Raw genomic sequence first — 13393 nt, forward strand, 5'->3', positions numbered from 1 at the left:
CCCCTCCCCTCCCCCTGCTGTTGGGTTGAAGTAGTTCTATACCAGGCACTTGCAAGGAAGGGAGCACAGAGGGTGTGGTAGCTAGTGACTGAGGGTCCTGAGCCCCACACTTCTGTCAAGTGTTCTCACAAGTCGGTTTGTCTTGCTCTGTTTTGTTTCTTGCAGTGCTGGGAGTCCAGCTCAGTAGACAGGCACTCTGCCAGCAAAATACACCTCTAACAAACCCTGTCACTACTTTTATTTTGAGACAGAATCTCACTAAATTGTTCAGGTTAGCCTGGAATTTATTCTGTAGCCCAAGCAAACCTTGAGATTCTCCTGCCTTAGGCCCCTGAGTATCTGGGATTGCAAGTCTGTGCCACCAAGCCTGTCTTATAAATTATTAATTTAATATAAGTTCTAATACTTTTTCAGGTATCATAAATGATTTGTGTATCTGCTAATTTTATATACTATTTGAAGAAGTGTTGCTGTATTTCTAGATCTACAGTATATATGTTACTAGTAAGACGGAAGTGAATTCACAGGCATGGTGATGGTAGTTTTTATCTGCTAAGAATTTGATGAAGAGATGTAAATCAGCCTTGGCATCCTAATGATAAGCCTCTGTGGGCCCCGTCCTGGCTGACTGTAGAAGTCAGCTATAAGAGGGTGGGTTCTTCACACCAATGGGACCTAAGCACTTATTTTATTGTAATGCCCCCAGCAGAGGTCATGTTGGTTCGTCTACCATTGTTATTTTGTTTTATTTTGTCATCTAGGTGAAATGCCTCAGCTTGTGAAAGGAATGAAGCTGCTAAACCAGGCTGATCCCTGTGTCCAGGTTTTCATTCAGGAAACAGGAGAGCATGTTTTGGTCACAGCCGGGGAGGTCCACCTTCAGCGATGTTTGGATGACTTACGAGAAAGGTCAGATTAAAATGCTAGAGATGGAGAAATGATAACTCTAAAATCAGTGAGATGTTTTAATGTTTCCCAAACAGGTCAACTAAGACTGTGGTTTATTTTGGAAGAGAAATGCAGTGCCCTCAATTCAGACATAAAACTGCTATTGGGTCATAAATTTAAATTTTAATAACTGGAAACTGACATGAATTTCATATATTTGAATAATTTCGTGTTTTAGCTTAAGTCATAAAACATTTTTAAAATATATATGTCAATGTTAAGCATCCACACAGCACATATCAAAGCAACAAAAATCTTATAAATACAGACTATGATTAGGACAATGTAAACCTTCTAGAAATTTCTTTATGAAGGTCATATGTAAGTCATTATATCTGAGCATACCAGATCACTTTATAAGTAATGTTTTTCTTCTTTGTTTTGTTGATAATGTATGTTTCTTTCAAAAATCCGGAAAGTATAGAACAGTAAGGATTATGGGGTTATATGCGGAAATAAGAGTTTTGAGCACTCAGGCCCATACACCCTTGGTCCTGTAGGTATGGACGGATGTACAGCTGTGTGTGCACACACATTTGTTCCAGTAGGTATGGACGGATGTACAGCTGTGTGTGCACACACATTTGTTCCTGTAGGTATGGACGGATGTACAGCTGTGTGTGCTGACTCTGCTCATTTGCATGACAGGCTTCTACAGCTGTTACTGCTAACTCACGAAGCAAGTGCCCTAACTACTGTAACTACCAATAGTGTTGGAAAGTGCCTGCTCACACTTTTGTAAACCTTACAACATCACAATCTAGAAGACAAAAGATATTTGTCATAATATTTATACATTCATATCTTTGCTAATGAAAACAATGAGAATTTTCTTGCAGTAACTTTTCTTTTTAAATTTTCTGGGAAGGTAATAATGATAGCCTAGATAATAAGTGGTTATCCTAATCATATGCTGCTAAATATAGCACATGGTCCCTATGTTTGTCACTTCACCTGCACAGTGACCCCATAGACTGGATAGTGCGGCAGCCACAGCAGATAATGTGGACTGTGCAGCAGTGTGCAATGGTGTCTTCTAGGACGCGGCAGGATCCCCCTCCTCACTGGAGAATGCTACTGTGGCTTTTTCCTTTCCCCTGTTTATGTAGCTGTGATCCACACAAAACTCTAAGATTTCCATCTCTTGTCTCCATTTTCTCAAGTTCCGTTTGGGTAAATCATGAGATATAAATAAGACAGTTCCAGAGGGTTCCTCCCATCCAAGTGCTGACCAGGGCCTACCCTGCTTATCTTCTGAGATTATAGTAGATCAGGTGCACTCAGGCTGGTAGGACCCCAGTCTCCCAGTTTCTTACTAAATTCACATGAAATAATCTCAGGTTGCTAGCTTCCTTAAAAATTTGCCCTTGATAATTTAAATTATTTTTTTTAATATTTTCTCCTTAAACTCAAAACTTGTTTTAATAGCTCTATTTTGATACCTTTGCTTAGTGTTTTCACCTCATAATTTTCACTATGGATGCTTTTTAACCTCTGGAGGGAAAATTCCAAATACGTTTAATAAAAGAAATTGGCTTTCTAGAAATGTACCATTAACATGGTATTAAGTAATTTCAAAAAATGTAAATATATTTTTATTTTGGGAACTACTCCATGTAAATGTTCCTAGAAAATTTTGATATCCAAAACGAATCATAATTTATAGTTACATTGAATAAAGGCAGTGAGAACTGTAACAAATCTTTTTTAAAAGTATATACTGCTTTATTAAAATATCATGAAAGTACTCTCCTTTAAAAAAAAAAACGTAGAGTTTCCCTGTATAGAGCACAGATTGACCTTGAAATCACAATCCTCCTGCCTCAACCTCTTAGGGAAGATAGTGTCTGGGGTAGTGCCTGGCAATGCCATTTAAATTCTGAAGTAGTCCTTAACTGAAAGTACTGCTTACCACCCACTCCCTCAAGACAAACAAAATAATCCCCTTCATGTAGCCTCTTGTGATAGAGGAAAAACAGCAGGCCCAGTGTTTCCTGTCAGAACTCAGAGGTCCCCTGGATCCCAGAAGAAAGGATATGTAAAGGTGGTCAGCAGAGAAGTCAGCTAGGCTCAGTGCAGTACTGGTGGGGACGGTGGGCAGGTGCAGCGGCTTAGTCGGGCAGTGGTTTGTGGCTCTGACCAGTACTGCTTTTGAACTCCAAGAAGCAGAACCAAGTGGTGTTGGCAAAGGGCCATTGGCTTCTACAGTAGCCCAGTGCCCTGTGATAAGTAAGGGCTTATTTGGGGACCAAGAGTCATGAGAAGGAATTATACTTAATAGCCTATTAGGTGGGGTTTGATTGAGGAATATGTCACCTGGGTCATGTCCTTGAAGGATGTGTCCAGTGTATCCTTTCCCCTATCCCCATGTGTATAAGTCTTTTCAAGCTGATTTGAAAACCTGTGTGCAAATTTTCACAAAAGAGCCAATAATAACCAAAGAACCCCTAGCTGGTTGTTGTCACTGTGCCACAAGATTGGGAATCAGTCTTTCTTTAAAGCAGCAGTAAGACTGGGATGCTGACCACAGAAGTGATGGAGTGGAATAGAGACTCCAAAAACGGGTTGCAGGGCAGAGCAAGGAGGAAAGGACAGATTCTCCAGTAAACACTGCTACCCAGTTTGATATCTGTGTGTGAGAGTGGAGGTGGGGGAATGGGAGAAGTGGGTCTTATTTCATATCCTACTTGGAAGAGTGTGTGAAGTAGGTTGTAGGTTAAAGTGTAAAGACTGAAAACTGTCTAGTCTAGAAGATACTGTGAGGTATGGGAATATGTATAAGAAGTGGGTAAGAAAATTGGATTTTAAAGACAAATGACAGTGAGGATTTAGTTCATCCTCAACAAGCCTATAGAGTAAGAAAGCATGAACCAGTGTGCTCTAGCCTTTGTAATACCTGCAGTGTGTGAGACTTATGCCCTTATGTCTAAACAATGCCTAAAAATACCTGACAACCCAAAAGGAAGTGTTATCAACACTAACACGCACACCACAACAGGAATCTAAAGGCAAAGGGGCATTCTAAATGTATGATCGTGGTTGGTAAAGTCTTTGCCTTGTAAACCTGAAGACCTGAATTTAATCCTTGACCAATATTAGCGAGCCAGAATGTTGGCACTCGCTTGAAATCCCATTGTTGGGATGGTGGCTACAGGCTGATCTCTGGCACTTGCTGACCAGATAGCCTAAACTACTTGGTGAATACCAGACAAGTGAGAGATCCTGCCTCAAAAACAAGGAAAGTGGCCTCTGAGGCACAACGGCCAAAGTTGTACCCTGGCCTGCTTATGTGTGCACACACACAGGTAAGATATCACTATGTATCCCAAGACATTCTCAAGTGGTGGAGGAGCTGCAGAGCGATACACTGGCCACACAGCTAGTGGGAGTAGGAATTGGTACACTATTGGAATCTGGTGTGTGTTGTGTCCTAAGAAAACAGCCACTTCCCTCAGCTTGGCAGATCTTCCATTTCTAAATCTCTGTCTGTAACAAAGCTGGGCAAATGTCTGGCAAGGATGAGTGCTCTTGATGATGTTCTTGTTCTAGGATAGGTTCTCACTGCATGGCCTGGGATGGCCTGAAACTCTCGAGCTCCAGTGATTGTCCCTCAGCCTCCTAAGTATCTGGAGCTATAGGAATCCACCACCATAAGTTGTCACTAATTAAGGTAGAGACTGATTGAGGAAGAGACCATAGTTGATCTTTAGTGTCTACATGCACACATGTGTATACTCGTATACACACAACTAAACTGCATAGTTTAGGTGTTTGTATTTAAATAGGAAAAACAAAATGGGGGGCATATTATAATAGAAAGTTATGGTTGCCTGAGATGGGTATTCACTTTGACCTAAATGATTGCAGATCAGTTGATTCTTTGTGTACTCATCTTTGTGATTGCTACATCTTACAGTTATATTAAGAACGTCTATGGCCTTCTAGGACGTTTTAGTTGTCATGGGGCATGCCTCGTATTTCAACTTTGTCACCCATTCGTGGTTTGTATACAGAAGAGGGAGAGATGAAGTGTCCACTGTTGTCTCCAAGCCAGAAGAGCTGTCAGAGTTCTCAGCTTGGAGATCTTAGATACAGAGCAGACGGAGCAAGAATCCACATGAAGCACCATCACAGCTATATAGAAGCCTACTGCACTTGTCTGTCTGTCTGTCTGTCTGTCATCTATCTACTTATAAATAAGTAACAACAGGCTCTGCATTGCCATGATTTACAAAGCTTCTGCTCTTGGTACCTCATAGATTTGGCAACTGCACACTTCTCTCCACAGCATAAAATGACTTTAATTGTTTGAGCAATTTCTATAGCAGACTTCTTGGAACCTCAGACATTCAAAGTAGTGCATAGCTTTTATTGTTACTTTATAATAAAGGTAACAATGGTATGGATGTATTTTCTCAGTTTTAATAGCTTTGTAGTTGGCTTCCTTAAAGTACCTAAGCCAATATTCTCTATAATTTTAAAACTATTTTCCCACTCCTGTGCTGTTCCTATTTATTTGTTTAGTGTCTGTGCTTCTTTGTTATTGTCTTGCATGCATATTTGGGTCAGGAGATGTATGTACATATGCTCGTAGGTATGTGTAGAGGCCTTGGTGGAGGTCATTCCTCAGATACTGAGCAACCCAGCTAAACTAGGCTTACTATCCAGTGAGCCCCAGAGCCCGGCTGTCTCTTCACCTCAGCCCGGAGACTGCCGGCACAAACCAGCACACTGGTTTTTTCACATGGGCTCTGGGGATCAAACTCAGGCCCTTATGCTTACTGGAGAGATGGCTCAACAGTTACTGCTCTTGCAAAGGACCCAGATTCCAGTCCTAGCATCCACCTTAGGCAGCCCACAGCTCCAGGAATCCTGTACTCTCTGGTCTCTGTGGTCACCTTCACATCCATGATGCACATAAGCTCATACAGTATACATACATGCATATAAATAAAAAATAAGAACTTTTTTAAACCTGCAAAGTAAAAAAAAAAAATTAACAGTATAGTTAAACAAAGGCACATTTAGATTTATGTCCAGCACAGCCTTAGAGACTTATCTGAGATAAGGCTGGAAGACACAGTTTTGTTTTGTTTTGTTTTCTCTTTTGGTAATTTCATTCTCTTCTGACTCACCCACCCTCCAACAATTAACTGACAGATTTAACTCTTAGGCCGTTTGAAGTTTTCTCTGCTACAAGGCATTCGCCTTATCTTCCTCTTTACCTGACGCGTTTGTTGAACCTAAACAGAAATAAGTCACTTTACAATACCTACAAGAATTCTAAAAACAGGGAATTCTATCATGACCCATGGGGTTTTGTTGTTTGTTTGTTTGTTTGTTTGCCAAAGTGCAGGCCAATTGTCACCTAGCCACATGAAATTGTAAATTCCAGTAAATACTTTTAAGAAGTCAAGGAACTCTAACGTGAATCTGGCTTTGTATTTCTAACTGCATGAAATAAGGAATAGTTTGGGTTTTCAATAGTGCTATTTCAGTAGCCCCTAACTATGCATAAAAAAGGAGTCACACTTGTGCCCAGCCAGGTGCCAACTGATAGGATGGGGTGTTCAGACCCACATGTCCCTCAGTCCCTCCCGCCTGAGCCTCTAACGGCAAGAGTGGCTCGCTAGGATTGATATAGTAGCAAAGAGACCCTCAGACTGGGAAGTGAGGAGAATCATGCTTACGGGAAGACTGGATTGGCTATTGGGGCCAGTTAGTGGCAACTTTTATTCTATCTAAACACTTTTCTTAAAAACAAAGAATAAGCATTGAATGCCAGTTTGGCATTTTAAATAATGATTATATAGAGCACTTGATATTTTTAGCACATATTGTTTTATATTATAATTTTAATTATATTGACTTCATACAAATTAAGTTTACATGACCTATGATAAAAATCAATTAGCATTGTGATTTTTTGTTTATCATGCTGTTAAAGCACATGATTCATGTGGTTTCATGCTTTTCACTGCAGTGTAATGTGTGCAATGAAACCCAACTTTTCACTGCAGTGTAATGTGTGCAGTGAAACCCAACTTTTCACTGCAGTGTAATGTGTGCAGTGAAACCCAACTTTTCACTGCAGTGTGATGGTGAGGAGCACAAACACTAAAGCCAGAGCAAGATTTAGATCCTAGATCCTCTGCTCTCCAGCCTCTTGGACAATATGTATGCTTACCTGGTCCTCTCCTCTACACAGTGAGGATCGTATTAGTGTCTGTTGAGGAGATAGCACATTTGTAAAGCTTTCGGCATAACAGCTCAGTGTAGCAAATGACCACCACAAAGCAAAACATACACACGTGTGTATTCTTAATGCTTTTCACCGTTATGTTATCTCTTCCCATCTGAATTATTGGGTGAGATTGAACTGCAGCTTCATCTGTATATACTCTCAAGTTTGAATATCAAAGTGATTTTTAATTGGTACAGCGCCAGGTAGTCATTCATCCATTGTGTGCATCCTGGAGCAGACATGTAGACTTGAAGTAAGCTAATCCTTGAAAGAAGAAAACCTTACTGGTAGAGCCATGGCTCTCCGTGGAAGTAAGCTGCTATCATTCTTTTTTTTCTTCTGCACATTATTTGTTTAAGGTTCTATATGCTAAGAATCCATTTAGGTACTATTTTCATTTGTTTAAAAAAGAAAACAAAACTCTATTGAGTTTTCAAATTTACCAAAAGGCATAAAATAAAGTACTTGGGCCATATCTGCAAAATATTAAAAACAGAAAGAAGCCTAGGATGAATTGTCAGCACTCAGTTTCCTTAGGGAATAAATTTCCCAGGGAAGATACCATTTTGAGAGTCCAAAAATCAGTATAATGTACTTGCACATGCACAAGTGCACATACACAAAGATATAGACCACCAAAGGTTCAGTGTGATTTGACAATGGCATAAACAGAAAATAAGACAGAAAGAAAGATTACCCGGTTCCTCGGCGGCAGCAGCAGAGTCAGTCTCTGCCAGTCTCTGCCCTGGCTGAGCTTACAGCCGACAAGAAAGAAACTAAATCCAGTACTGTGTGGAAGGGGAACTTTCTGAACTTTGTGCCAAATTAGGGCTCAAGCCCTGTGCTATACAGTACTGTAGACACTGAGGGAAGGTGTGGGACCATATGAAGTGTATAAACAATATTGGTCAAAAAACCAACAACACTAGTCATATTTCCAATGTTCAGCCATCGTGTGGATATTTACATTTAAATAAAATTAAAATCTTTTTCTTCTGTTGCACTAGCCACATTTCCAGTGCTCAGTCATCAAGAGAAGGTAGAGAACTTCCTGTCACTACAGAAGGTTCATGGTGACATGCTAGTCTAGACAGTCCTGGGTTGTTCTAGCTTCATATGAGCCTCTTTGTCAATACAGAACGTGTCATGCAGCTCTGACTGGCGTGAGTCTCTGACTGTCTCTTCAGAGGGATAATCACTGGGTTCTTCTCCAGACTCAGGTCTGGCAAATTGGATTTTAAAGGAGTCATGTGTCAGATCCTATTACAATATTTGTTTCCCACTCAAAACAATCTTCCTTAAATAGATGGTTTAGTTGTCTTGAGAAAGAACAAGGCAGCAACATGCCGCACAAGCCTAGAGCTCCGCGGAGGCCCGTTCCCATCCGAGGCTGTCTCTCAGTCTATTGAGAGCACCGTGTGAACTGAGACAGAATGTAAAGGACAGGCCTCACAGAAATGATGTTTACGTTTCTGTGTTTCCTGTTATCTCTGTTGTGATGCGGGACTAAGATTCTAACCAGCTGCTATTTCTCTTGCTCTCGTAGGTTTGCAAAGATCCACATCAGTGTATCTGAACCCATTATTCCATTCAGAGAAACAATCACAAAACCTCCCAAAGTTGACATGGTCAATGAAGAAATAGGCAAGCAGCAAAAAGTTGCTGTCATACACCAAGCAAAAGAAGAACAAAGCAAAATCCCCGAGGGGATCCACGTGGACTCCGATGGGCTTATCACCATACTGACCCCCAACAAACTGGCCACACTCAGCGTCCGTGCCATACCGCTTCCAGAAGAAGTCACTAGGATTCTGGAAGAAAACAGTGACTTGATTCGTTCCATGGAGCTTTTGACATCCTCCTTGAATGAGGGTAGAAATACCCAGGCCATTCATCAGAAGACCCAAGAGAAAATCTGGGAATTCAAAGGAAAACTAGAGAAACACCTGACAGGGAGGAAATGGAGGAACACTGTTGACCAGATCTGGTCATTTGGCCCAAGAAAATGTGGGCCCAACATCCTAGTCAGTAGAAGTGAAGATTTCCAGAGCTCAGTATGGTCTGGCCCAGCTGACAGAGAATCAAAAGAGACCAGCAGATTCCGAGACTTTGGCAATAGCATTGTGAGTGGCTTCCAGCTTGCGACCCTCTCTGGCCCCATGTGTGAGGAGCCACTCATGGGTGTCTGTTTTGTTCTAGAAAAGTGGGAGCTAAATAAATGTGCAGAACAAGGAGCAAGTGATAAACAGAACCAAGGTCAGTGTGATCTGGCAGGAGAGGGACAGGGCGAAGGTAAAACCTGTCACGTTGGAGATGAAAACCAAGAGCAACAAGATGTCTGCTCAGAGCCCTTTGAAGAGACTTCCCACAAAGGAGACTCTCCAGTCATTGACTGCTATGGACCCTTCTCCGGGCAGCTAATTGCTACCATGAAAGAAGCCTGCCGCTACGCTCTGCAGGTGAAACCTCAACGCCTGATGGCAGCTATGTACACATGTGACATCATGGCCACCAGTGATGTCCTCGGTAAGGAGGGAAGGATGAAGACAGAGAGGTGCCCTGAGCAGTAAGGTCTCCTGTATCTTAAACCCACTTAGTATTTTGTTGAAGCTAGAACATCTAATTTACTAATTAAGAGTTTTTTGAAAGCCAGAGACCTGTATCTTAAATTCTCAAGACGGAAAATACATGGCTACTAAAGGTCTTTTCTTTTGCAGCAAATGTATCTTTTTTATTCTTTAAGCTAAGATCTTTGATTAAGTTTGAATTGATTTGTGTATGTAGGGTGGAAGATATAGAACTAATTTCATTCTTCTACAGTAGGATATTCAGTTTTGCCAGTATCATTTATTGAGTAAGCTGTCCTTTTACCAGTTCATGGTTTTGGTCCTTTTATCAAAATGTAGATGTCCTTAGCAGTGTCACGTTTATCTCTGAGACTTGTTTTATATTCCTTTGGTCTACACGTGAGATTCTGTGCCTGCTGTCATCTATCTTTGTCACCATGTCTCTCTATAGTTAGATACCATGGAGTGTGCAGGCCCCAAATGGGTCACTTTGGCTTTCTGTGGTCTTTTGTATTTCCATACACATTTCAGGATTGCTTTGTGCGGTTGTGTAGGAACATCATTGGGATCCTGACGGGTGTTGCATTGAATCTCTAGACTACTTTGGTTGAATACCGTCTTTACAGTATTATTTTGCCAGCCCGGGGGATGCAAGGGCTTTCCACCATCTGCTTGTCTCCTTTACTTTCTTTTATCAGCATTTTTTTTTTATAGAAGTCTTTCACTTTCTTGGTTAAATTTATTCCTGAACATTTTTTTAGGCCTTTATGAATGAAATATTCTCCTTATTTTTCCTTCTTAGCAGTTTTATGATGAAAGGTCTGGCCTGTCAGGATATAATCTCAGTTTGGCAGCACTTTTGTCCCAGGTGAATCAGTGCTTCAGCCTGGTAACCGGGCCACCCTAATGGTGGCCACCATTCTTGTCCTCACAGCACAAAGGACACATTGTAAATTCTCAGTCCTGAGGAAGAATCACTTAGGCTTCCTCAGACCCTTTAGCTGCCAGCTGTCACATCAGATCACTGGCTGGTTCCCCTTCCTGTAAAGGAAGCAGTGCTGGGGACCTCCGGGCACTTGGAGTCACGTTCAGGGTGGCCTCTGGGGACCTCCGGGCACATGGAGTCGCGTTCAGGGTGGCCTCCTGCTGTTCTGTCCTATCTCACTGAGGCTTATTTCTTTTATTAAATGGGGAGGGGTCAAGGAAACTAAGTCTTTGCAAGTTGTGAAAATTCAGGTTAGAACACAAACACCATTCCTCAAAGTGTCCTGACAGAGTAGATATCCTTGTCCGGAGGAATCTCAGAAGTGTAGTGGTGAAGAGAATATAAAGGATAAAAGTTAACCGTAGGCCGAGTTTATTTATTGTCTCTGCTCTGGCTGGAAGGGCCTTTGAGTCAGTGCACAGTCAACTATGTTGTAAGTAAGTATGCTTCACTGGTTAGTTCCCACAAGAAGGATCTGACATTGATTGATTGTGTGTGTCTCTCTCCTTCCCTCTCTCTTCCTTCTGCTTCTCTTCCTCCTCCTCCTCTTCTTTTTCCTTCTTCTTCCTCTTCCTCCTCCTTCTCTTCATCCTCCTCCTCCTCTTCTTAAAAGAAATTTAGGCTTGTATCATAAAGTTCTTTAGGATAAAGTGAATATCTGTAGCAACACTTCAAAACAGCATGATTAAGCAAGTTAGGTCAATTTAGTCAGAGGCTACTGAACAGCAGTGCGTCCTGTGATAGAAATCTCTTAAGTATGGGCTACACACAGTGACCTCCACTCTTTCTGAATGTTGCACCTCATATAGCCTGTCACCTGGCTAGTCCATTGCTAGACCTTAGTCTGCATTTCCCTTGTGAGCCTCCTTAAAGAGACTGGGATGAACTGAAATCTTCACATTCTGGAGAGCTCATCTGCATTCTCCTTTACTTGGCAATCTGTATGCCCCATCTATTTCTAAACTAAATGGCAGTGGGCAGCTCATATAATTCCATTTCCTTTATTAAGCATGGCCAGTCTCCTGCTCATTTCAGCCATGTCTGTACTGCCTCATCTCTGTAGTGAGTTTGTATATAAATGTAAGGTTCCCAGTCTTCTGCTCAGGAGGAAGCTACCCTGATCCTCCAGCTGTTTCTGTGGTTTGTGGCCTTTCCATTCAGTGCTCCTTCAGACACACTGCACTTCATCAGCATCCTTCCTAAATAAAGCAGCAGTGTCTGAACCCATCACCCAGGAGACCAGCCAGGACACAAGTACTTCTCGCTCACGTGGGTCAGCATTCTTTTCATGAATTTTAGGATTGAGTCTCATTGGCCCTATTTTTGTTTTCATAGACAGTTCTTCCCACTGTTTCTCCAGAATCAGTGCTGGGGACTGTGGGGTGATTGCCAAGACTCTGCAAAATTTAGGTAGTCTCATGATCTCTAATATTTATGTATCAACAATCTGAGTCTTATAATTAATCCTCTTGTTACATGTTATATAATAAGCAATACAACTAGGCAAAGGAGAAAATAGTCAAAAATTTAAATTTATCACATGGATTCCTTACCCACTTTTGTTGTTTTGTTTTGTTTTTCTGCGTAAGTAAGCTATTAGTGAGCAAAGTGTTCTGGTGAGGTTGCAGTCCTTCATGTCAGTGTTCTGGTTACCAACTTAACCAGTTGTCTGAGAACAGCGGAGGTCTTCTCTCAGCGTTCTGAGAGTAGGTCCCGCAGGTGTAGAGAGCAGTGCTTTCTCGCTGTTGCCAGGAGTGTGGAAGCTTGGAAGCAGTGGGAGGCCCCTCTGTGCTGTGTTAGTGCTTTTATTTTGGTAGTCCCGGCCTGATGTAAGCATGCTGGACTCACTGCTTCAATCAGCATCCTCCCTTCCATGTGCATACTCACCCACATGGAACATGGATGCAGGCTCTCACCTCTAGCATCCTTCCCCACCCGCTGTGCATACTCGTCCACATGGAACATGGATGCAGGCTCTCACCTCTAGCATCCTCCCCCACCCTCTGTGCATACTCATCCACATGGAACATGGATGCAGGCTCTCACCTCTAGCATCCTCCCCCACCCGCTGTGCATACTCATCCACATGGAACATGGATGCAGGCTCTCACCTCTAGCATCCTCCCCCACCTGCTGTGCATACTTGCCCACATGGAATGTGGACGCGGGCTCTTACTTCTTTGTCTCACAAGGATCATCTGGAGTTGATCATTTTTCTTTTTCCCTGTCCTCAGGATCTGTTACCGTGTGGCTTGTTGGTTTTTCTGTTTGTTTTTTCTTTTCTCTTTCTATGTTGAAATGGTCTTTCTACAGCCTACAGTGTGTGGCGCTCTTCCTTGCACCGTCACTCAGGAAAAGAGAAGTATGTTTCCTCCCCAAACCATCAGTCCTGCATTCAGCGTTCCAGGTGGTGCTTGCTGATTTCTTCTACACAACCCCTACACCATGAAGCTACCATTTCTGACTTTTGTCCTTTGTTTCCCCGAAAAGACCAGTTTTCAGCATAACGCTGAAGCCAGAGGCGGCTGTCCTGTTACCAAGGCGAAAGCCCCAGCAAACTGGCCACCTGAGACCACGCCCAGCCCCGTGGTGACTCATGTTCCCTAGGGTAGTACTTCAAGGTACCAGCTGTCATCCAGTTCTTGTCTC

The 13393-nt window shown here is 42.2% G+C and overlaps 1 protein-coding gene across 1 annotated transcript in view; it reads left to right on the forward strand.

The window, feature by feature from the left end:
- The window catches only part of Efl1 (elongation factor like GTPase 1), a 123373-nt gene that overhangs the window by 98513 nt on the left and 11467 nt on the right, over positions 1–13393 (forward strand). Inside the window, exons 17-18 of the mRNA XM_021194843.2 lie at positions 762–909; positions 8739–9718. Of these exons, the coding sequence (XP_021050502.1) occupies positions 762–909; positions 8739–9718 (1128 nt within the window). The remainder of the gene's footprint in view (positions 1–761; positions 910–8738; positions 9719–13393) is intronic.

This window comes from Mus pahari, chromosome 1 (genome assembly GCF_900095145.1).
Source record: "Mus pahari chromosome 1, PAHARI_EIJ_v1.1, whole genome shotgun sequence".
In the NCBI taxonomy this organism is placed as follows: domain Eukaryota; kingdom Metazoa; phylum Chordata; class Mammalia; order Rodentia; family Muridae; genus Mus; species Mus pahari.